Here is a 25210-nt window from a genome sequence, read left to right on the forward strand (position 1 = left end):
TCATATTCTTGGTTGGCATAAGGAGGCCACCAAAGTCTCCTGGGATATGAGAGTATCCTTCGTTGTATGTCAATAGTTGATCACTATCAGTCAACTTGGCATCTTAACAGATAATTGCTGATTGACAGGAGTCACACTTGTAAGTGGCCAGTAGCTTTCTACACGTAGGCGTTTTTACGAGCATCCGATTTTTGCGATCGATCGTAGGAATGCATTTATGAGCACCGATTTTTGCGATCGATTTCACGATCGGCGTTTTTACGAACACGATTTTCCGATCGATTTTTGAAATCGACCAACTCGCTCGGCGAGCGATTTGGCGATTTGATTTCCAAGATGGCGGCACCGGGTAGTTCAAAACCATACATTTTTTTCCTCAACGTCGCCATATTTATGTCATGTGATTAGCCAAATCCATCGTCATTTTACGAACGTTCGATTCGATCGTACGATCGGAGCAAATCGTTCACGAAATCGATCGCAAAAATCGGATGCTCGTAAAAACGCCTCATATATCCTGTTACATATACCGAGGCATTCTGTTGTGGTAATGATTGACAACTTGGGGCTAAATCTTTCAATTGACTGTCAAGCAAGGAATTGGCAGTTGGTGGCTTAAGCTTATCAGTACAATTGACTGATGGACCTGAGAGACTTCCAATATTTAGAACAAAAGTATCAACATCTGGTTGACAGTTAGCTCCTTTAGGAGAGCTCAGCATGGCATTGATAATAACTTGCTTGAAGGTATCTCGAAAGTGTTTAGCCCCTGGATTATCTCGGAATCCTCCACGTTGCCTGATGACGCTAAATAGATTCTCAAGGCAATCCTGATTGAGACGTCTTGTCAACAAGCAATAGATGGGTTGACAATTTGGTGGATATTTTTGTAGGTCATCCCAAAGCCCAAACAAAGCAGAAATTGAAACCTGCCAGCCATTTAAGCAGGGAATAGGACATCTGGCACCAACTACTTTCAACTTTGAGAATAGATCTTTGAGAGAGGAAATCGAGTTGAGAGGAAATCGAAATGAAAGCTACCCTTTCTTATGGGTCTCTTAAAAAGCTTGCTATTCTTCATTTGGTTACTGTTGAACCAATCAAATAATTTGTCAACTTGGCTGAGGAATTGGGCTGTGTCTGTTGCCGCAGCTGGTATATCACCAGAGAAGATGTATGTGAGTAGAGCAGATGAAACACTGTGACTGAAAACCTGAGCAGCTCTTTAACTTTCATTTTTGAAAATGTAGGCAAATCTATGTGCTGTTTGGTTAACTTTGGTGCCATTCTCAAACCAAGTGACTTCGAAGATTCTATCTCATACAACATTCTGATATACTTCCAAGAAACCATTTTGCCTCCACAATCAAAATCATATTTCTGTAGATTATTTCTTAGACACTTGAGCAAATGAGGGGGGTCATACATCACATAGTACTTTTTGCTCTTGTGCTCGAAATATGGTTTCTCAGCTGAAATCCTCAATATGTTGTGAAACAGAGCCTGGTTGGGTGACCCCTGATCACTAATGACAACCTTTACATAGAAGCCTAAATCCGACAAGATATCTAGACATTCTATGAGTAGCCTATGTAGGACCTGTGGTTTTGTAGCATCATGTGATATGACATATCCTATTGGCTGCTTCCAATTTGTAAATATGCCCCTGGCCATAAAAACAAGAGCTTCATTTCCAGGATCCTTGGGTTGGCCAAGCTGCCCATGGTCTACACAACCGAAGATCTTGTCATATTTGGCCTCATATGTAAGGTTTGCTTTGAATGTCATCTCATCAAGGCATACAATACAATACTTATCCAATTCAGAAAAATCTTGGATTTTATGTTTCAGCATTTCTACCACGTCTGGAGAAAATCCTGGGCTGACATCAATTTTCTGCAATGGCATCTTTAGTGTTTTAACACTTGGGAGACATAGGATTTTACGTAAATAATTATATGCCTTTCTACTTTGATAATATATAGAAAGGCAAGTAATCTTAGCCTCATCATTCCAACATCTTCCAGTGTTTGTCTTACAAGCATTTTCAAGTAATGAGACAACAAGTGTCCTCCCAGGACCAGAAATCATTTTTGAGATTTTCTCTATCAATGCTTTCATTGATACAGTCTTTTTAGCAATATCCAATGCCTTTCTAAGTCTCGTATTCGTGACCCTCTGTTTGTTGAGTCTCTTTTTGAGTGTCACTTTTCTTGGTGTGTCCTCTGTCTTTTGAGTTGATGACGTTTCTATAGGTGGATCACCTGTTGGTGACATGCTTGGTTGATCAACTGAAAATATAATCAATCTTCTTATTATTGTTTTTTTTACAATCTAAACATGTTGTGACAACTGCTCCTACCTTTTAAGTCATTAAATATCTATACAATAGTCTACACTACAAAGTACATGCTAAGCTAAATCTACATAGCTACAGTTAGTCTTTTCCACCACCAATCTTTATACTAAATGCAGTGCATATATACCAACAAAAATACATATCTGTTTATCTATTTCTGATACCAAGCAATATATATGATGTTATCAATAGTGCAATATATCAGGAAAGTGTGCAGATTAACAAAATCATTAGATACCAGAGACAGAGTAAATTTAGATTACAAAACTTACTTAAACAAATCCCACACAATTTCTGAAAATAATTGTTACAATTACCAAAAAAAAAGAAATTATTTCCACAAACAAAGTATTTCTGGACAGTACACTCACCTTTCCTTTTTTTATCTGGCTGAAGCCTAGTGGTTGGCAGTTTTCTTTTTATTGCAAGTTGCTTTGGAGGATTTGGAATGTCAAATATGTTTGGTACGGCATTTGGCATCAGTCTTTTATTCTTCTTCGAGGAACCTTTCTCTGCTGGACACATAAATTGACCTGCTTCAAAATGATCATCACATAGGATGTACTGGCCAATTTTGGATCTGTCAAAATCCAATCTTCTCGTATTGATGATGCATTTTTCAAGTCAATGAGAAATAGAGATGTCATATAGCAGCATTAGGCCTATTTCAGATGATGTTTAATCAAAAACAGGCATAGGCTAGGATTGGTTATTCTAGCTGTGACATGATATTAGCTAGGCATAGGAATTTATAACCCCAAGGCCTCTGGCAAATGAAAGGTTGGTCAACAAGATTTTAGAGAATATTGCAGACTCTCTCGGTCATAACACAGTCGCAATCAGTCCATTTTAATTGCATTATAAAGAATAATCATTAATCTTACCGGTCTGGATCCTTCACAGGGAACTTGTGGAAGGATTTCTCACTCTCCTTTGCGGAGTTGGAGCAGTTTATTGCCGAGCGATACCTTCCTCGAGATGACATGCGCCCATGTTATGTCAAGCAGTGTAGACGAATAGTAACTCTACATTACCAACGCCAGATGGCGCGCCAGTAACGTCGATTACACGAATCGCGGGGCAGGGTACCATCTAGCTCGCTCGCTAATCTATGATGACACGGTTCTCTCAACACTGATTTGTGCCTCAGTTGTGAATTTCGGGTGTTTAAAACATTTGTTGAGACATTCATTCACGTAATCTTTCGATCAAAATTAATATGATTGGAATTTTAAGCGATATGTTCTGACCGTGTTGCCCACCCATATGCAGCGTCTCAGAATGGTTCTTAGAGGAGGACAGGCCCATTGCGTAGTTTTTCAGAATGGTTCCATACCACAGACAGGTTACTGGCAAATAGGGAGGCCCAAGCGCAGTCTCTCGGAATGGCTCTGGGGGCTGCGGATGCGTGCGTTGGTGTGGTAGATTTTATAAAAGAGCGTTCAAATAGTACATACGGTTTTTGGGGAGGGGTAACAAATAATGTACCGGTAGTAACTTTGTACGGGGAAGGGGGTCAAAGAAAAATGTAGTACTTTTCTAACGCTCTCTTGCAAAATGTATTGTATATACGAGAGATATAAAAAAAATGATGTCAAACAGTGATACAAAATACAGAATCCTAATATCATCGTCGAGCAACTACGTTGGTATTTTTTCAATGAATGGCAGTCCCACAAGTTAAGCATGATATCATGCAATTCGTTGGTTGAATGGAGGGGCTTTTTAAATGAACGTACGGGTGGTATGGTCAATATAGTAAGTGCTCGAACAAGAAAGAGGGGCCTAAAAACTGCTGGGGCCGGGAATTTACGGTTAGTTATTTGAACAAATGGTTTTGTCCCACAGACAGGTCAGACGGGGTAGGGGAGCATGTGTGGGGTTGGTTCCAAGAACTCTGAACATTTGAAGTATTTAGATTCATTTCCTGGCCGATTAAAATGAATGTATTTCATAAGCAAAATGCAGGATGCTGGATTTATGCGCCGAGGTGGTGTGCTCACGACCAATACACTCATGCGCTCAACGACAAAACCGTCCATTGGACGGGTATTTAGCTAGTACTTTAATATATCGTTTAGTGTAAAAAGTAGAAAATCTTTAAAAAAGTGTCAGTTACCCTTTAACAAACAACTTTCCACACATGGTGTCTCATTTTTACTGAACGTATTTTGATATGTTTATAATGCATTTGTACTTTGTAAACTAGGCCACTTCACGCCTGCATGATATTCTCTGTAATTAGTAACAGTGTACTATGCATAGTTTGTATCTTTTCATGTCATTTCTTGAAAGGTCTCGAAGAGATGAGTCGAAATCGATCGAAACATTTGAACTTGTAAATTAACTCATTATCATCATGAAGATTGTGATAGTTGCGTTTTTATTATTATCTAAAGATAGATCATTTCATTCAATTTTACCAGAGTTGTTTAATGGAGGAAAATATCATTGTTAAGTACACCAAGAACAACCATGGTGTATCATCAATCAGTTGACTGGCAGTTTATTGTAGGGCTTAACAGTTTATGGGAAAAAATGGGTTTTTGTATCCAAATCTTGATTGATAAAAATATCTTGGCTGGGACTTGATGGAAAACATCAGAATAAACTAGTTTCGTCTTTTTAACAGAATCGCATTAATGAGGTTTAACAGTACATATAGCGTAGGCTAAATCGTTCAGCAGAAGACATTCATTTTCAGCATGATTAAAAATCGTACTAGACAAATTGACCTTTAAGTGTGGTCCTCCCAATCTACATCGTCATAGAACATTTGCCGGCAGATGTAAAACATTATAATCACTTATCACAGTATAATCTACCAATGCTTCAAGGCCCATGGGCCTCTTGTTACTTTTGATAGTATGGCTTCTTGATGGCGAGGTCTACATCTAGTTCCGTTGAAAGGCCTACAGACCTCTTGTTTTAAAGTTAGCTAACAATCACTATCTATCATATAATGTGATACATGTAGTAAATCTTTCTTAAAAAAAACTGAAAGATTCCAAAGTTATAAAGTGCTCTGCTACGCGTGGATGATTTTTTATGATGACTTTGTTTATACTTCTTTTAAATTTCTGCAATAAAGGAATTTTCATGGCAATAAATTTGCCTTAAATACTAGTGTTAATATGGTTTTTTTTCAGAAAATAGTGCTTGAATTTTGTTGAAATAGGTCCTTGAAAGTACTTGAATTAAGTTGGGCCTGGAGGCTATGAACCCTGTTTGAACATTGACGTGTTGTTTGTCTCTCTAGGTCATGCTGGTATGGAAGCTGCTTGTTGCAATCTTGTTGAGCCTGGCGATGTTATCTTGGTGGCTACAAATGGTATATGGGGAGAGAGATTTGCTGATATGGTTGATCGTTGTGGTAAGGAAAGATATACTTGATTTTAACAGAAGAGAAATAGTTCTTATTGGTAGGGTTATATTGGGAGTTTTCAGCCAATTCACAGAAAACCTTCTTGTATAACGCTGGACTATTATCATTATTCATGTTCCATTTTTAGGCCAGCCATGGGCTGAGCCTATTACTATACAAATAGAGTGAATTTAAATGACATGGTTTCCAGAGCAAAGGCTCTTCGTCTGTGCAACTGAGCATATATTCATACAAATCATTCATTAAAGCATTATCCATTCTTCAATTTCTACGTAGCTGAATTTTGAAAGAGGGCCTCGTTAAAATTTATATGAGCTTTTTCGCGAATATCTGATTGCAAAAATATTGGTTTTGCAAAGCCAATCAGAAAGCAAAGACTCCTCTATGATTGGTTTGGCCGCAGAAATCAGCAGGTGTTCTCGTGAACCCGCGGTATCGTCTACCGTTTTACTTCCTGGTTTTATTTTTAGATCTAAAATTGTATTTCAAGATCGATTTCTGTGAAAGCTTTAGTTGATTTGGTTTTTGGGAGGAATATTTTTATTAGCACTACAGAAAATATCATTGACCATTGTACAAAGTCTGGAAAAATAGCTTTTTCTTAAATCGGATAGATGAACTTGATATGCTAATTAGCCATGTCCTCAAACTACAAATTCAATCAAATTTTATTCTGCAAAAAATATCAAATCCAATTCAATTTTTTTATTGAGCAAATTTCAGAAAATTCATTTCCGCATTAAAATCAATAAGACCAAGGGAAAAGATTTATCGGAGGTATTTGTTCTTGCCAGATCCAGTTGCTGTCTGTGCTACTTTTGTATTCTACGATTGTATTTTATTAATTATTAGGTATTGACTCTCAGCTGGGAGTGTATTTTGACAAATTTAACCCACAGAATGCATCATCATTTGCTATTTTATGAAAAGCTTACAGGCTGGCTGGCCATAGTGCCCCTTTGGGGCTCTTGTTTCCTACAATCACCAGAAAATGTGTTCACTGTTAACTATAGAGAGATGTTCACTAAATGGAAGTTGAGAACTAGTGACAATTTTGATAAAACAGACAATGTTAATAAAACATTAAGCTTTTAATAAAACATTTAGACATCATTTATTTTTCGTGGGGCTTAAAACAATCAAAATCGGTATAATGAGTTCAGAAATTTGATAAACCTCCTTTTGATTTTTTAACATATTTTGAATAGGATATCAAGAACTACCATGCAAGTGGTTTATGGATAAACTTAATAGTGATAAACTAAAAAAATTAGTTGTTTATCGTCCTTTTTTTCAAAAAACTTGGAAGGGCGGGAGGTTTTTATTTTTATTTTTGGGTCTATATAATCGATTTTTGGGTCTATATAATGGATCGAAAACTCCAAATCCTGCACATGAATAGAGCTCAATCAGATAACCCAGAACCTATAGCTAAGATGTCATTTCGTAACATAGTACGTGGAACATAAGGCTTCAATTCTATGGGAACGGAATTTTTATTTAAGTCAATTATCATCGATTAAATCGGCAATTTTTGTTGAAAATGAATTATTTTCGGGGAGCAGTTCGTGTTTGGGGGAGCTCGTGTAATTTCTAACACGCTCCACGAAGCTTGCTGCGGCGATCACGTGGGCTCTTCCAGCTAATCACCGCTCTTCACCTCAGTTCTGTTCTGGCCTTTCGACCTTCCCTGACGTAATGGTGGGAGATCCGCGCTCTGATTGGCTCGTCAGGGAATACCGTCATTCGGAGAAGACACGCCATATTAACGTTGCCGTTCGGTCTTCCGTCGCGAACGATTTGGATAGAAGAATAGAATGGCCAAAAAGGCTACCCGCCGTACCAGTTCAGTTGACAGTTGTGGTTCGTCAATTCTCGTTTTCGTGACTTAGTAACCGTCAGACAAAGGTACGTAGGCTCCTATTCATTGGTCTTTTGATTGTCATGACAATAAACTATTTGACTTCTTTATACTTGCTGTTGCCCGTTTTGCGTTCAAGATCGGTAGGCCTTAATTCATAGAATTTCATTAAGAACTCGTTATTCGCGGCACCGGCACTTTCTAGGCCTAACGATTATTATTTTGAACGTTAGCATAGAATTAGAATATGCCTAGGCCTAAGGTGCTGTACACTCAATTTCATGAATATTCATCTGACAGGCCCAAAATCTTAAAATTTTGACAAAAAAAAGTAATTTTTTATTTGGCTTAAAGTTACTGAATTTTATTCCCCGGACCTCACTGATCAATAATTTGCTAAAATAAACATTTTTGGGAGGGGGTAGGCCTACGGAAGTGCAATAGCGGCCCATAAGTCGTCCGATTTCAATTCGATCATCAATAGCCTAGGCTGAAAATTTATAGAACGTGATGAATTAAGGAAGGAAGTGGTTATTTTGCCGGATCCAGTCACCTGACCAGACTTCTGAAGGATATTTTGCAGGATATCGTCTCTAATTGGCTGATTTAATCCGCGCATGTGCAGAGCGGCGCGCGACTTAGAAAATTCAAAGTAAGTGTGGAGAACAGAGTTTGAGAAAATAGAGCGGATTGAGCTAGACTCGAACCCTGACCAGTAAATCAGGCCTACTAGTGTCTTCCCACCAGACCACCGAGCTCGCTGAATACCAACCAAATGTTTTAACTACAAATAGCCTCACCTTACCCTAACCCTATTCCTAATCCTAGTTGTGAAACAGAACGCTCTGGACCCTCTTCTCACCCTCTTGACACGAACTCTATCAAAACCCTAACCCTAAACCCAATAAAATGATTTTATTGTTATATAATATATGGATCCGGTAAAATATCTTTTATAAGTCGGTAACCGGATCCGGCTAAATAACCACTTCCATTAAAAAAATAAAAATGATTATGAGGGCTATAACAACGTAATCAGGCACTAGGCCTATGCACTTTCGTACCCGCTCCCAATTTGTCTTAAATTTCTGCATCTTCACATTCTGGGGATTCAAAAATCAGGAGGCCTACCTTTTGGCCAAAAAGTACATTTTCAGGCCTATGTCAATATTTTTGACGCCTTATAAAACGTTACCATTATGAAACCTAAACAATGTTAACCATTCAGCGTCATTTTACAAACGACAGCCGTAAATCGATGTGCAAAACGCAAAAGGTGTATGTGTACACATATAAGCTATTTGGCAAAATATTATTGACATAGATGTAGAATGGCTTCCTGTCATTATATAATGACCTATATTTGAACGTCGAAATGTTATATTGCATTGACTATCATTAGAAGATGTATTGTAACAGTAAAGGATGTATGATTATATCAGAAGCGGCAGGCATAAATGGAAATGATAAGTAAATCGGATTATTCGGTTAAATGGCAGATGTATACACGATGTGGAAGTCTGATATAAAAGTCAGACCCTGACGGGATGCTGGTGGAATGACGAAGCTATCTACGATGTGTGTAGGGCCGGCGTGAATTTCATCAGCGGCTACAAGCGGTCAATATGAAAATGTCTAAACATATAATTCAAATATTCAAATTTTTTAGAAAATATGTTTGATATTAGGGGTATGCAGGTTTCGTGAGATTAGCAATTTATAATAGCATAGCTGTCATATACGGCTCCGCGTCCTCTGATGGCATGTGTATTAGGTGACAATTCAATTCAATTCTTTATTGATCCTTATTACATTGAAATTCCGGGATAAAATTCCCAAATTCAATAAATACAAATTTTAAAATAAGAAAATACAACATACATGACACACGGGTAATTCATACAGAATAACATAAACATGTTATTTTAAATGACAATGTCTACTTTAACCCAGGCCCAAGACTCTAGGATATCGAGTGACAGCCAAACCCATGGCCCGGCCCGGGCCGGCTGCCTAGGCCACACGATATGCTCGAAGTCATGATGAAGCAGACATCAGAAGAGCTCTTTCTTCAACCATGGAGGCAATGAAGTTGCAGACCAGCTTAGAGGCATAAGTAAATGAAGTCAGTCGCAAGTTCGGAATCAATTATTGAGAATTTTCAATCAAACAAATTAAACCACTACTACACTCGAAGACCTGTATCATCTACCCAATCGCCAAATCTCATAATTCCCCAAATTTCTTAAAACTTTGATTTCAATTTCGCAATTCCACATTAGCTTATCCCAGAAATTCTACATTTTTTTTCGCAGGCGTCAAATAATTTTTTAAAATTAATTTTCTTGTTGTGATTTTACTCGTTAGTTGCGTCTAAATTTGCTGATTCAAATTGACAAAACCGTAGGCCTATTATAGAAAATTTTCTCTCGAAAAAAAATTGGGGAGGGGGCTAGAAGTGCAATAATGCCCGTAATCGCATCTTGACATGAATCTGTGTTCAAGACATAGGCCTATGCTATGATTCTAAAATTTCATACCAATAATTGTTTGAAATTAACTCAAGTCAGCGCTGTAGGCTTGGATGACTGAAAATAGTCATGCTATTGAATGCACTATTAAATTTTATTCATAAAAACAATCCAATAGCAATTTAACAAAACTGAATCATTGTGATCATTGAATTGATTCAAGTTCGCCCTAGGTTATACGTTAACCGTGCTTGGATTAGTCAATCTGGTGTAGTAAATCAACTCTGGTGTAAGCTTAGTAGATCAAACATTGACAGTTTATCAAATTGGTGGCGATAGTAAAGCTAAATACAACATGGCGCCCCTATGGCCACGGGCTTAGGCCTAAGTGTGTCGGAAAATCTTTTTACGCCCCCGACTCAACTTAGATTGAGAGCATATCTTAAAGTTCTGAATACAGTCACAGCAAGTGACATTAATGGCATAGTGGCCGCAACCGCCAACCGATTTTCAGCCCACTTGATACTTTAGTCCAAGCGGCCTATCAGTCCACACTTAATAGTGCCACGCATACATTTTTGAAATAGCACTTTACATAGTCAGTATTTGTTTGTATTTTTTGACATTTTGTGGATGGATGGATTCTGACTTGTGAAATTGTGGTCAATAATACCACGTCGCTAATACATTTGTATATACACGTGTCAGCAGTCAGTCGCGTGTGTGCGAATATAGGTTACAGTACTATATGGCTGCTGTGTGTGTGAGTAATCACCTGCGCGAGTGTATATGTAGTACAGTAGACTTGGTGATGATTCAATTCAGTTCAATTAATATTTATTGACGCCTTAAGATAGAAATACAAATGGGCAATACATTTAATTTTAAGGAGGACAAAATCATGTCTTGGTGATAGGAGCTTCACAGTGTATGGTGCTAAATTGTGGAATCTGTTACCACTCAAAATCAAACTTATAGACAATATCGATCAGTTCAAACCTTCCCTGAAGTCCTTTTTATTTGTGAGGGCATACGGAGAGACAGCGCAGTGAACATGGACCTCGTCCCTGGAATAGCGCTCTATATAAGAGACGATTATTATTATTATTTATTATTAATACATGTCAATAAATATACTATGTGTACTAGCAAGACGAGACAACTAACTAACAATAACAAATATAAGGAAAGAAAGAAACCGGCCCACAGGACGGCATATAGTTTATAGTTAGCGAACAGGGTTTTCTGCTGGAGGGGGAGCTTTAGAAGCAACTCCTCCCTCCTAGCCATACATAAATTGATGTAATCAATAACTAACTTGGCGACTTCCTTACCCCCTCGCCATATGACATTAAAAAACGTGACTGTGCGCTGCTATCGAGGAGCTCAAAAGTTGAGAGGTCAGATAGGGTTAAGAAGAGGGCAGATCTAAGGTCGTTGAAAATAGGGCAGAAAACGATTAAGTGCTGCTCATCTTTGTAACATTCTTACAAAAGGGACAAAATCGAAGATGGGGGGAAATTGTTGGAGTTGCATGCCTACCTAGTTCAATGTTTAGGTTGTGGGAACTAATGCGGAGTTTGGTGACATTTGGTGAAGGATGATATTAGTGTATACACAGCAACTCTCATATCATACATCGGCAATTAAGACAAACTAATTGACAAATTGGGTGAATTAAATTCTCCTGATGAAGGGCCTCTGCTTATTCGGCGAAGCTTTATGAAATCCATGTATTCTAGGCTAAAAAACTGCCCTTGGCTTATTGGCCAAGTCGGCTTAATCGCTGGAAAATTCGGGTGGTTGTGTTGTCATGTCTCTTTTGGGTGGGTGCAAATTTAGAGAGGGCGGTACTTATTTGATTTTGCGGTGGACCTGCTGCGAGGGCCGTAGTCGCAAAGCTTCTTTAGGGGGCCTCCCCCAAGACAATTTTGAAAATAGAAATGCATGTTCGTTCAAATTTTAGTGAATATTTCATATAAACATGTTAATGAAAAAATGTAATTAATCCTTGAAACATTTTCATAATAAGTTTTCATTAGGTCTAATAATCCAACAACATACACTGGTGTCTCATCGTTTATGAAGACTTGCAAATTTTTCGATAACAGTGTCTATATCTATATCATAGTTATATGTATGTGAGTGAGAAATTTTCTTTGACAAAAAATAGTGAAACTCAAAATCTTATAGGGAGTGGGTGCGTTCCCCTGGGTACAGGCCTGTATAGACTGAGTTTTGGCATGACAGTTGTTGATGGTTTGCGCATTTGATTAAAAAAGTATTGATTTTCACTTTTCAAAGGTGATGATAAGTCTTGATTTTGATCAAAGCCTGACAACTACGAACCCTGTTTATTGCCCGAAAGTTCGGTATTTTCTGAGTGTGTAGGCCTATTTCCGCGGATTAATTGAATGTTTACACATTGGTGATATGGACTCAGCGAGTACACGCGCTACATCGATTCAACATTAGCTGCTGTTTTGCATCGATACTCAGTGTTTACGTGCGCTTTAAAAGTCTATTGTATGCACAGTTTAGTTTTTACAGATTGCACTACGTCGACCAGCACTGAAAACTTTCTTACTATTACTAAGTACAATGATTAATCGTCATTGATTCTTTTGCACTTTCCCGTCAGCGATCCGTTTTAGAGCCCGATTAATAATCATATTTTATGCGTATTTAGTTTGCGGCACAGTGATGAGAGTGCGTGTCGATAACATTAGTTACAGTCCCGTCAGCAATATTGCCTTATACACGCGGCGTTCATCGCTTATGTATCAGTAATAGATAAAGTGTTTAAGGTCTTGAATTAGCAGAAGAAATATTATTCACAACTTTAAGGCTACTATAAAAAATTATTGTGAAACCATTAAAAACCTTCAAGTCGGTAAACTTAATTTTGTCAGTAACTAGTTTTAACTACGACAGATTATATGTATATATTATATGTATAGCCAGATTAGTTTCACATTCGGATATTTTCACAAATATCCCATCCAATTTTAAAAGCTTTAACCACCAACGATTAGGTAACTAACTTGTCAGTAACAGGCCTACGCCCTCATCGTAGTTGTTTTGTATTATTTTCTCTGGATCTATCAAAAATTTCTGAAGAATCCCATAACCAATCTTTCGAAGATGTCATTCAAGAATTCTAATGAGCCTTGCTGGTAAATATTCATTCTTTTCCACTTGGTCGATCATTAGACTAGCTCCAGGCCCTAAGGGTACAGCTAGCAGTTGGCCTTTGGTTCAGTCTGTGAACAGCTTCAAAACAACCTGGATGTGAAGCTTGTACCCCATGGACTGCATGGTCATTGGCCTATGTCATGGGTTCTTGGCAATTGTGCTGAGAGCAGACTGTATCCGGTGGTCGTGGTAAGTAACGCGATAGTCTATGGATTAAACATGCACTGATGGCTCAAATGATACCTTCATTCTCAACCCCTCTAATCGTATCTAAAGCAATATCAATCCATACCGACGACGGTAGATCGTTTGTAAATCAAGCTAACATATTGCGAGCCTCAGGACCTTTGGTTCTCTAGTTTTCAAACTTGCAGAAATGCTAACTGCTCCGTTTTGCCTTAAATCTCTGTATTACCTTAAACTTGCATTGTATGTTGACTCTCAACTCTTTGTTTTACTGTGAAACTTCGTTTACACCTGACTTGCAAAAGTTTTTAAAAAGCACTACACAGTGTGTAAGCCTTAGGAACCAACCTAACTCATCTTCACCCTGAGTTCGACTTTTAATTTCTATTCTCCGTCGTCGTCCTATCAAAATTGTTGGATAAAGACGGCCAACACAATAGGTCCCAGAATATGAGAACAACGACTATCTGCCTTCTACCGTGGTTTTATTCGGAATAAATGTATTTACAAGTACATGGTTTATATACAAATCGGAGGGGGGTAGCGTGAAAGCAGAGTGCACAGAAATAGTGCTAGAAGAGAGATTTAGAATAAAGACTGTACAAGTTCATAGAATTTAGAAATGCGAAATACAATACAAACAGGTTCAGCGCACAAACTCCGTGCACACAACGAGCGATAATGCGAGAGAGAGGACTGTAATCCTATCCTAAGGTTACTCATTCATCAAATCGTCATTCACAAAAATGTTTTTTTCTAACTGTAGTTTTCAAGGGTAATTTTGAAGGCGCTTCAGTCATTATCTTATTTCACATCAATTTCACATTGCCTATTTAGTGTCCCCATGGTGTATCAGCATAAGATAAATTGGGTCGATTAGACACAATATGGCCATTGTGTGTGACCTTTCTTCAACCCAAAAAGGTCATTTTGGAGATTTCATTTCTACAGTTTCCGAATGGTTTGCAATTTTTCATTGAAATATGTGATGGTTATGCATTGAGAAGGGTTCTTAAGCATTTCAAACAGATTTCAAACGGACTATTGCATTCACTTTTCGTCTGTCATCCGTTCGTCCGTCCATAGACAGAATCAAGTTATTTTGGGAGGTTTTGAAGACGTTTCTATGGATAGTCTTGACTGGCTCGATCAGAATCAAGATGGCCAACTGGCAGCCATTATTGTTCGCTGAAATCAGCACTTTTTACACATTTTTGAAATCTTCAAGGGAAATTATGAAGATGCTTCTATCAATTATCTCGAACTTTCACATATATTTGTATCCCCCAAGGTGTCATCGGAATGAGAGAAATTGGGTCAATCAGACTCAAGATGGCTGTCCTATGACCTTGTTTATGCCCTAAAAGGTCAATTTTGGCCTGAATTCCGATACCTAGCTTCCTATTGGTTTACAATTTTTCGTTGAATTTTGTGAAGGGTATTCTATGGAAAGGGATATTCAATAAATCAGTCAGGTATTTTTGATCAACCAATTATTACGCAATTGGTAATCATCAGTCCTCATTCTTAGGTGGAAAAAGTTTTTTTGAGAAAAATATCTACAAATTTTAACTTATAGTCTTGATACTTGATTATAATTAGCACTGTCAAAGGAAACATCTCTTCACTTGGAATTGGGATGACCCAATTCTTTGTTCAAGGGGGAGTTAAATATTGAATAATATATAATTTGGGGAATAATGGACTTCTTGCCATCAGACATGGTTCAATCATTCTGTCAGTCAAGTGAAAACCTTTTTCGAAATTCCTTACCAACAAGTTATCTTACAATAACTGTGAGTGGATTTGTCATACTTATGCCAACTCAATAAAAAAGAAAAAAGTACAAAAACTATCTGTAGCAAATGGCATGTCCTTCCCAGTGAAGCCCAAAGAATTAGAACTACATGAGTTAGAAGAACATCTCATTGCATTGAGAATGCCTTTTATGCAAATAAGGGCTCTACCCTTATAAGAGGTTTTCAAAGATCAGTCAAGGGTGTGGTGGTTAATGTGCCAATGGATGTACAGAAAACTATATCTGCTCTTCCACGACCTGAAAGTGAAATGGACACTGTACCATTGCAACTGAAAAGAAAGCTATCCTACACATCAAATGTAATGGTTGAAAATATCCGACCATTGAAAGTTTTACATGCTCTTAATTTGCTGCTGAACAATAAATAGCCCGTTATACAAAACTTCTGGTATCACTGTAGATGACAATTGGTTGCAGGACTGTGGAAATGATTCCCAAGAAAATGTCTCGAATGAAATTGTTAATTTTGATACTGACGAGGATGATGAAGAAAGTATCACCTGCCAATTTAGAGACTTTACTTGACCATACTGAATTGGATGCTAGCCAGTACCTCAAATTTGCTCCAGGTGAGAATCAGCATCCAATAAGTTTGTATCAACACCCTGATGCTGAATACTTGTCTTTTCCAGCAATATTTTGTGGAGAAAGAAGGCCTGACGATGCTAGACTGCAAACTGTTCACTACAGTGATATTTGTAAGTGGGAACTTCGTTCAGAAGATCAACGGGTTGCTGGGTCTATCCCAAACCTATTTTTCAAACTTAAAAAGTTGCATATAAAACAAATATCTGATAAAGTTACTCTTGCTATACGTAGATTCCAGCTGAAAGGGGAACGTGTAACTGTCGGACAAATAATTGACAGACTAGATCAGTTGGTGCATCTGGATGAAGGATTCTACATATTCTGAACCATCCGTAATTCTCCACCATACTTGGAAAACTAGAAGAAGAATCTATTTGCCATGATACGCCAACTTGGATTGCCCACATGGTTCATTTCACTGTCTGCTGCTGATACCAGATGGCCAGATTTACTCAAAGTTATTGGCAAGTTACTAGATAGTAAAGACTATACTGATGAGGAACTAGACTCCATGCCTTGGACAGAAAACGTGTCGACTACTGCAAAATGATCCTGTCACAGCTGCAAGGTTTTTTGATCACAGATTCCATGAATTTATTACAAAGGTACTCCTTGGACAAAGTGCACCACTCGGAGAAATATCAGATTATTTCTATAGAGTAGAGTTTCAGCATAGAGGAATTCCACATATTCACATGTTAGTTTTTGTCAAAAGTGCTCCGAAATACAACGTTGATAGTGATAACAAGATTAATAGATTCATCGACCAATGTGTATCTTGCTCCCTTGGTACTGCAACAATGAATTATGTGGACTTACAAATACATAAACACGGTATGTCGTGCAGAAAATATGGAAGAGCGATTTGTCGTTTTGGCTATCCTATGCCACATATGCTAGAAACATGTATTCTCACTCCAACAATAGATTTTGATCAAGAAGACATTGAAAAGTATATCGCAAAAAACATTGATATGAAGAAAAAACTAGATGAAGTGATGAATGGGGATACTGACCTGAATCATATTGCGTTTTTTAGTTCTTTCAACTTAACACAAACAGAATATATCAAAACACTTCAGGAATGTCGTGTTAATCCGTACATGAAGGACCTTATTGATACTTTGCAAGGTAATCATGATATACAATATGTACTTGACCCGTATGCCTGTGCTATGTACATAGTATCATACATAAGTAAATCGCAGAAAGGAATGAGTTCCATGTTACATCAAGCATGTAAGGAAGCACGGAAAGACAATAAAGACTTGAAACAGCAAGTTAGGCACATAGGCAATAAATTCCTCAATGTATTTGAATACTCAGCACAAGAAGCTGCATACTTGGTTCTACAGTTGCCTTTAATTCGTTCAACTAGAGACGTCACATTTTGGACACACTTTGGACAAGGCTAAGGAAGTTGCTGAAAAAGATGAAAACATTGATTACCGTGAGGTTGCTCCTTCAACACAGCAAACTGCTGACTTAATTCGTTCGTCAAGAAGTAAAACTGGTGGATTTACACCGTACACGTCACCGACAAAAGTGATGGTTGTTCACAAGGAAGCCCAAGAACAATGCACAAATATAATTGTGGCCGACCACTCAGACTGTATAAAAACGATATCGACAAAGGCAGTAGCTGAAAAGTTGGCTGTTAACAAATGTTACATACTGTCGAACTATAAGTTAGGACGAACAAATTTAATTACGCTTGACCACTCAACTGTAGTGAAAGACAAAGTCACCGGTGTAGATGTACCAGCCAAAATTCTTACAAAAGCCAACAGCTTGTCAGCCATTCAAACAGCAACAGATCGATGGATCCAATCAATCCTAGATAATCAACCAACCGATCTCTCTACGATTACTGTTTTCATTGCACAAGTAAGTGTCAATTTCTGGTCAATTTTACCTAGCTACGCAAAAGGGCTGCTTGTTCTGGACTTCTTGTATGCATTACTTATGAATTTCCTGTTTGTACTTATCATACTATCAGAAACTGGTCAATCAAGTTATACCAAGACGATTCTGTGTCGATTCCCTGTTTTAAAAACCTACATTTGTAATCTGGAATTCAGGTTATCTAAGTTGCTCTAGGCAATTACTATCAAGATAGATTTCCAACTTTCCCTATTGTTTGGTTGTTGCATGGCTCAGCTTGGAGGATACATGCTGGTCTAGTCAAATGTGTAAGAGACTGGCTAGATTTGCACTATACCTTCACAGAATATCTTGACAACCAGATATAAGCGGCATTCACACAAGATTCCAGGCTCATTGTATACCATACTTATGTGGTGCTGAATTTTGCACAATACCGCACACACAGCGTGTAGCATACACTATACATGATTTGGCATTGAGTAAGCCCTCTTAGGTTTTGCCGATGTTGTGAATGATTCAAGATATATAGCTGCCTTACATTAGAATTGGGAGTAAACATCGAGTAAAAACTGTCATATGCATGAATAATTGACACATCCCTCCTGGTTGTATTTAACGTACTTCAATCGTAGCTTGCTAAATGCCAAATCTGCATTCACATTTGCTAACAGATCTGAGATTGGGTTTAAGTGTTAGACTTAAATATATGTCCTCCCCAAGGTGTGAAGATAGGTTACTTTTTTGTTTTACCTTTGTCAGCGGTATGAAGTTGGCATTGAGCCAATTCATGTAAAATCGCAGTACTTTTTTTATGTGAGCATTTGTTTCATTGGTTCTCGGCTTAAACGACGTATAATCAATTCGATTGAAGACATGACGAACCTCCGTCAATGACATGGTCAACTTTGTTGAAATTCGACAAAATTTTTGGTGGGAAAATTCTTAGCTCTCGCGTGTAAATTTGCAATGACCTCAATTGGTGGGCGTTGTCTCTACCAAAGAATGTGATTGGCTGTTTCTGGGGTATACGGGGAATTCCGGCGTTACTAAAATAATTATGGGAAATGGCCAACATTTGATTGGACTAGGTGCCGCAAACGTGTGAATTCCAAATGCTCATTGCTGGTGAGAATATAATTATATCCCATATCCGCCATAAGAATTGTTTCATTTTAATACCCGGTGATTGTTTTGATTGACATTGAAGTGTAAGCGAACATTCACTTTCAGATAAGGCCTCCACGTGTGCACGGAGTGCTAATCATTAGACTGTTACACACTATCTTGTACATTATACACTACTATATGGTGATGCTGTAACGCTGCTCGCTGCTTGCTGGTGCATGCACGTTTTATAGCAGAAGATGAGCGCTGTGTTTTATGTTTGATACAATTTGTAATAAATTGTAATTTCTTGTGACTTGAAAATACTAAGCAGCCAACTATAGGTATAGGTCGAGGTCTGAATATTGTAGTGGTAAATTCGAGGGTTTAAAACGATCTCATACTACGCCCCAGTGTTTTGGCTTCCGCGGCCATACATTGGAAGAGTTTTCGTTCCCAAGACTCAATATTCAGCCACCCTTTGATATGTGACATCATATGAATTTTATTTGAATATTTTTTCATATTGTGAAAAATATTTTTTTGAAAATATATAATAGTTTCCCTGCCGCGCCTGCCAGTACCCTACAAAATTTTGGATGTAGACCATAAACAAATGTTTATCTTTGGTCTTATTTGACAACAAAATAATACTGTAAGAAAGATAAAATACAATATAAACTTCTAGAACTTTGAAGTCACGAATTAATAAGATTTTTCAAGCTATGCCCTTACTCCAAACAACCTCTAGCTTTCAAGGTAAACCACACTTTGCCCATGGGCAATTTATTTACGATTTTTTATTATGGTACCGGTATGTTTTGTAGCTTCCGCAGCCATACATTGGAAAAAGGTTGTCGAGACTATTCAGCCACCCTCTGATTTGTGATATCATATGAATTTTATTCAAGTATTTTTAATTTTGTGAAAAATCTTTTTTCCATATATAAACTAGTTTTCCTGTCTACCTGTACCCTACGAAATTTTGGACGTGGACCGTAAACAGGTGTATTTTTGGCCTTGATTTGACTACAAAATAATTATTTCAGAAAGATAAAATTAAATAATAACTTTGAATTTGAATTCACAAATTAAAAAGATTTTTCATAAGCAATGCCCTTGCCAAACATGCTCCAGTTTTCAAGGTAAACCACACTTTGCCCATGGGCAACTGAGCATATATTCATACAAGTCTTGTATTCATGTGTTATCCATTCTCCAATTTCTAGGAAGCCGATTTTTGAAAAAAAGGCATTAAAATTTATAGAAGGTGTTTTTGCGAAAGTCTGAACGCAAAAATATCAGTTTTATTAAGCCAACAAGTGAGCAAATCCTCCTCTATGATTGGCTTAGCCACAGAAACCAACAGGTGTTCACGTGAACCCGCGGTATCGTCTACTGTTTCATTTCTGGGTTTTATTTCAAGATTTTAATTTGTATTTCAATTGACCTTGATAATTAGCTAATTAGCCATGTGCTCAAATTGCAAATTCAATCAAATTTTATTCTGCAAAAAAATATCGAATCCAATTCAATTTTACTTAATTGAACAAAATATCAAATTCAGTTTTTATTTCATAATCAATACTATGAGGGGAAAATATTGATCTGAATTATTTTTTCCTGCTGTCTGTGTTAACACACGATTGTATTGAGCAGGGAGTGTGTTTTAACGAATATAACACACAGATTACATCATTTATGAAAAGCAAATGTGGCTGGCTTGCAATAGTGCCCCTTGGGGCTCTAGTTTAAACTCGTGTCAATCATACTAGTCATCTCAAATCATACTCTCAATATGACACATGTATATAATACATTTAAAAAATTGTTTTTCCCAAGAATACCAAAAACATACAAAAATTCCAGTTGATACTGTCAAATGAAATTTTTCTTAATCCTTATTTACAGATTTTGGAAAAACCAATTACAGACCATGCACTGCAGATTATTGGAATAGACCGATTCGAAGACGAAAAATGGTACTTGTTTGCACGAGTCGCTAACTCCTACAAAACTATTGTGACTAAACACGATGTTCTAGCGAAATGTTTTGGGAGATTTGTTTTTGAGCTTGATCTATTAGAGAAAATCGACCAAAACCCAAATGAAATTTCCCTAGCTAAAATGCAAGGTAAACTATTTAACTGATAGATTCTTCTTATCCAACTTAAACAATGCGTAATGGATAGTGAGATTTTTATTTGCTGCTGCAACTAAAACTTATAATGACCTATATTGTTCAGCAGAATCATCACTATTTACAAATCATGAAGTTTACTCTACAATCCATTATCTTGACCTTTCACATATGTTTTATGTCGCCCTTCAGCATTGAGTAAAAATTGATCGATCAGATTTATGATGGTAGTCGATCCTGTGACCTCTTTTGTGTCCAAAAATGTTATTTTTTCTTGAGCTCAGTAACCTGTATTTCAATGAGATTTCTGATTGTAATACTTTGGAAAGGAATTCTAAAGGCCCATCTACACCAGAGGAAAAATCCTTTTTTTTTAATCTACACAAGGAAAAAATTTCCGAAAGGCCGCCTTTATCGCAACCGCCTTTTAAAAGGGCAGCTCCCTTTAGGCCAACTCACTAGTGTACCCCAACAGAGCGCTTTTAAGAAAGCCGGCTTTTCATCCGTGTCGATGCACGATCATGAAGAGGCGGCTCCGTTAAGTTCCTTAACAGATGTCAGCACCGTTCTTAGCTACTGCCTTATTTCCGGCTTACGTTGACGATTACGTAAGACTTGAAGGAACAGCATCCACATACAAAGTGACAGAAGCTCCATTTTTAGCCCACTTGGGACTTTAATCCCAGCGGGCTATTGCGTTCATTTTTCGTCCCGCATCCATCCGTCCGTAGACAGAATCCAGTTATTTTGGGAAGTTTTGAAGATGCTTCAAGGTAATGTCTTGATATTTGGTTTATACATGTATCTACCCTAGACACAACTTCAGCCGAAAAACTGGCCCTGTCCGTATCAAGATGGTGGACAAGCAGCCATTGTTGTTCGTCAAGATCGGCACTTTTTACACTTTTTGAGGGAAATTTTGAAGACGCTTAAATCAATTACCTTGATCTTTCGTATATATTTGAATCCCCCAATTGCCCATCACCATAAGAAAAAATGGGTCGATAGGACTCAAGATGGCTGTCCTATGACCTTTTTAGTGCCAAAAATGTCAATTTTGGCCCAAATTCTGAGTCCTGTAGCTTCCTACTGGCTTGCCATTTCTCATTGCAATTTGTGATGGGTATTCTTGGGAAAGGGATATTTTATACCTGGGCCAAGTATTTTTGATCGGCCAATTATGACACAATTGGCGGCCATCTTATCATCAGTACTCATTCATAGGTAGGAATAAGTTTTTCCACATTGTTTTGATACCTAAGCATATTTTGTTACCACAATCAATTGCAAAGTTGTAGCGCATGAAATCATCTATGATTGTGGTGAGTTTTAAGGAAATTAGTTATTCTATATGGTCACCAGGGGCGTTGAATAGTAGAATAACTTAGTATTTCCTTATAAGATTGGTACGGTACCTAGGCATATTTTGTTACCATGATCCATTGCAGTTGTAGTTTATGACATGTTCTATGATTGTGGTTAGTTTCAAGGTCATTGGGTTTTGCATATGGTCACCAGGGGGCATTGAATAGCAGAATAACTTAGTATTTCCATATTAAATTGGTAACGAGGCATATTTTGTTATCACTATCAATTACAAAATCGTAGCTGTTGACATGTTCTATGATTGGTGAGTTTCAAGGTCATTGGTTTTTGTATATGGTCAGTAGGGGGTGTTGAATAATGAAATTGTTAGATTGTTGAGCATTTGAAACCACCTCCCAAGTGGGCATGGTGTCCCTGAACCCCTAGTTATGATAACTTGGTTAGAAATTCTTTTATAAATGATTGAAAATTCTTTAACATTTTTAACCCAGGTAGTGCAATCACTACACTACAATGTTTATGTAACCGAAAGTGCCACACTACAAGTCTTGTGTAAACGAAAAGCTCGCTTCCCCGTTACTTAGAAAAGCCGGTTCCAACGGAGCCGGTTTTTTAGTGCTTCCGTGTAGATGGGCCTTAAACATATCCAAGAGATTTTTCGATCAGTCAAATGTCACACAATCGGCAGCCATCTTATTGTCATCAGTCCTCATTCATAGATAGAAAAAAGTTAAAACGTTACTCCAACAAAACCAATTATGTAATACTAATGTCAAATTCTATGATTGTTATGAATTACAACCCAAATATTGACTGTTACCTACTAACAAATGTAACAAGTACACTGCAATTAATATGCTGCACACACTCCATTGCCAAAACCATTTTCCGCCCCCTAGCAACAATTACTCCACAATTGTAGGTCATGTGATCAATTAAGCTAGTAATAGGATCAGCCCATCACATACACCGTGAACCTTAATCCACCAACAGTGCACTACTTTGCGTGGACACTTATAATTCCAGTTGTGACCTTGATTTCTGACACTGATATTGGCGTCACAGATTTATTTGTAGCGTACTTGGTGCTAGTTTGCAGCAGACCTAAGGATTATGACGTAACTTGGTCTATTGCAATGCACTATCCTTTATAAAGATAGTTAAGCCTACTTATGCTTGATAGTTAGCCTACCAATATTAACCCTGCCAAATTGAATTTTTCAGGAGATGAACTCATTACACTTGCTCGAGTGACTGAAATGAAACCAAAGAAGCCAATTGAAAAAACCAACAAATATTAGTTGCGAAAACTGTTGATGTTTATCGTTTGATTGCTTTAGCTGTTCGGTTAAGTTGTTCTGGTATTAGAACATTTGCTGCCAACCACTGTTTTTTGTTTTTTTTTTAAATGTTTGATTACTTGGTTATCTGTGTGATGCTGCACGTCACAGAGAGGACCGATGCAACTAAAGGGAAGATAGAATACTCCTTGTTCTTTTTACAGATGTACAATATCCAGATATTTCTCGGGTTCCATTACTGGAACACATCCAGAACACATCCGGACGCATAATTACCCACGTGGGATGCTGACGTGGTACCCTGATGAGCAGTATTTGCGCACAAAGACACTCCTGCCTGCACACCGTAATCTCTTTCGATTGAGCATGTCGAATCAGCTTGAGATTCTAATTCACACTGTTGATATCGCTCATTATCCGACATCTTAAAGAACCAGGCTGTTTATCTAAGATAATCCGAGTAAGGATATGCCCGCTGCTACCTTCATTTTTGTACTCTCTGGAGCGCACTATTTGTTGCACATGTAAATATTCGATCTAAACTACATCGTCTAGATTTGGGTCGTCATTGACTGCCGAGTTAAAACTGTTTTTGAATACCTGCCATTTAAGTAAATCACTGTTGAATTTGCCGAGTGTAACTATAATTAAATTTACTTTGTACGGGTGCAATTACACCGCACATCGATGAATAAAGAGTTTGTTTTGCATTTATTTTTTCTTTGAGATGAATCATTCAGTCACATTTTTGGTTTACCTTTATCAGCGGTATGAAGTTGGCATTGAGCCAATTCATGTAAAATTGCGGTACGTTTTTTTATGTGAGCATTTGTTTCATTGGTTCTCGGCTTAAACGATGTATAATCGATGTGATTGAAGACATGGCGAAACCTCCGTCAATGACATGGTCAACTTAGTTAAAATTCTATGAAAAACTGTTTTTGGCGGGAAAATTCTTAGCTCTTGCGTATAAAATTGCAATGACCTCTATTGGGGCGTCATCTCTACGAGCAAATGTGATTGGCTGTTTTTGGGATGTACAGGAAATTCTGGGAATTCCGGCGCTACTAACGTACTTATGGCAAAGCCAAAATGGTGAACGTTTCATTGGACCAGGTACCGTACACTGTGCGCATTCCAAATGCCCAGCTTGTGCGAATATAATCATTTAACATATCCGCCATAGGTATTGTTTCATTTAATACCCATAGTTTGTTTTTGTTGACCATTGAAGTGCAAGTGAACATTCACTTACACATAAGGCCTGAACGAGCACGCCAGTGTAATCATCAGACTGTTGCACACACACCGGCTCGTACAGCAATAGTGATACTGTAACGCTGCTTGCTGGCGCGTGTATAATACAATGAATGTGAATGCAGTGGGCATTCAAATAAGAGCACATATGACATGAAAATACGCTTATCGCGAATAATCATTTAAACTATCATAGCAGAAGATGACCACTGTGTTTTCCGTAGAATTTGTAATAATTTGTAATGTCGAGGTCTGAATATTTTAGGGGTAAAATCCAGGATTTAAAACAATCTACTTACATATGCCGATTTTTTTATGGTAACAGTATTTT

General features: G+C 37.7%; 2 protein-coding genes across 6 annotated transcripts in view; both read left to right on the forward strand.

Moving 5' to 3' along the window:
- Nucleotides 1-25210, forward strand: part of LOC141909362 (alanine--glyoxylate aminotransferase-like) — a 172198-nt gene that overhangs the window by 75339 nt on the left and 71649 nt on the right. For all 5 annotated transcript variants that reach the window (XM_074799807.1, XM_074799810.1, XM_074799806.1 and 2 more), the window contains one exon: nucleotides 5619-5732. In XM_074799807.1, coding sequence (XP_074655908.1) covers nucleotides 5619-5732 — 114 coding nt within the window. The remainder of the gene's footprint in view (nucleotides 1-5618; nucleotides 5733-25210) is intronic.
- On the forward strand, nucleotides 16937-24351 carry LOC141909363 (uncharacterized). The gene is made up of 4 exons (XM_074799811.1): nucleotides 16937-17751; nucleotides 20767-20989; nucleotides 23546-23682; nucleotides 23826-24351. The coding sequence occupies exons 1-3, from the start codon at nucleotides 17413-17415 to the stop codon at nucleotides 23620-23622; spliced, it is 639 nt and encodes a 212-aa protein (XP_074655912.1). The 5' UTR covers nucleotides 16937-17412; the 3' UTR covers nucleotides 23623-23682; nucleotides 23826-24351.

Source organism: Tubulanus polymorphus, chromosome 7 (genome assembly GCF_964204645.1).
Source record: "Tubulanus polymorphus chromosome 7, tnTubPoly1.2, whole genome shotgun sequence".
Classification (NCBI taxonomy): Eukaryota; Metazoa; Nemertea; class Palaeonemertea; order Tubulaniformes; family Tubulanidae; genus Tubulanus; species Tubulanus polymorphus.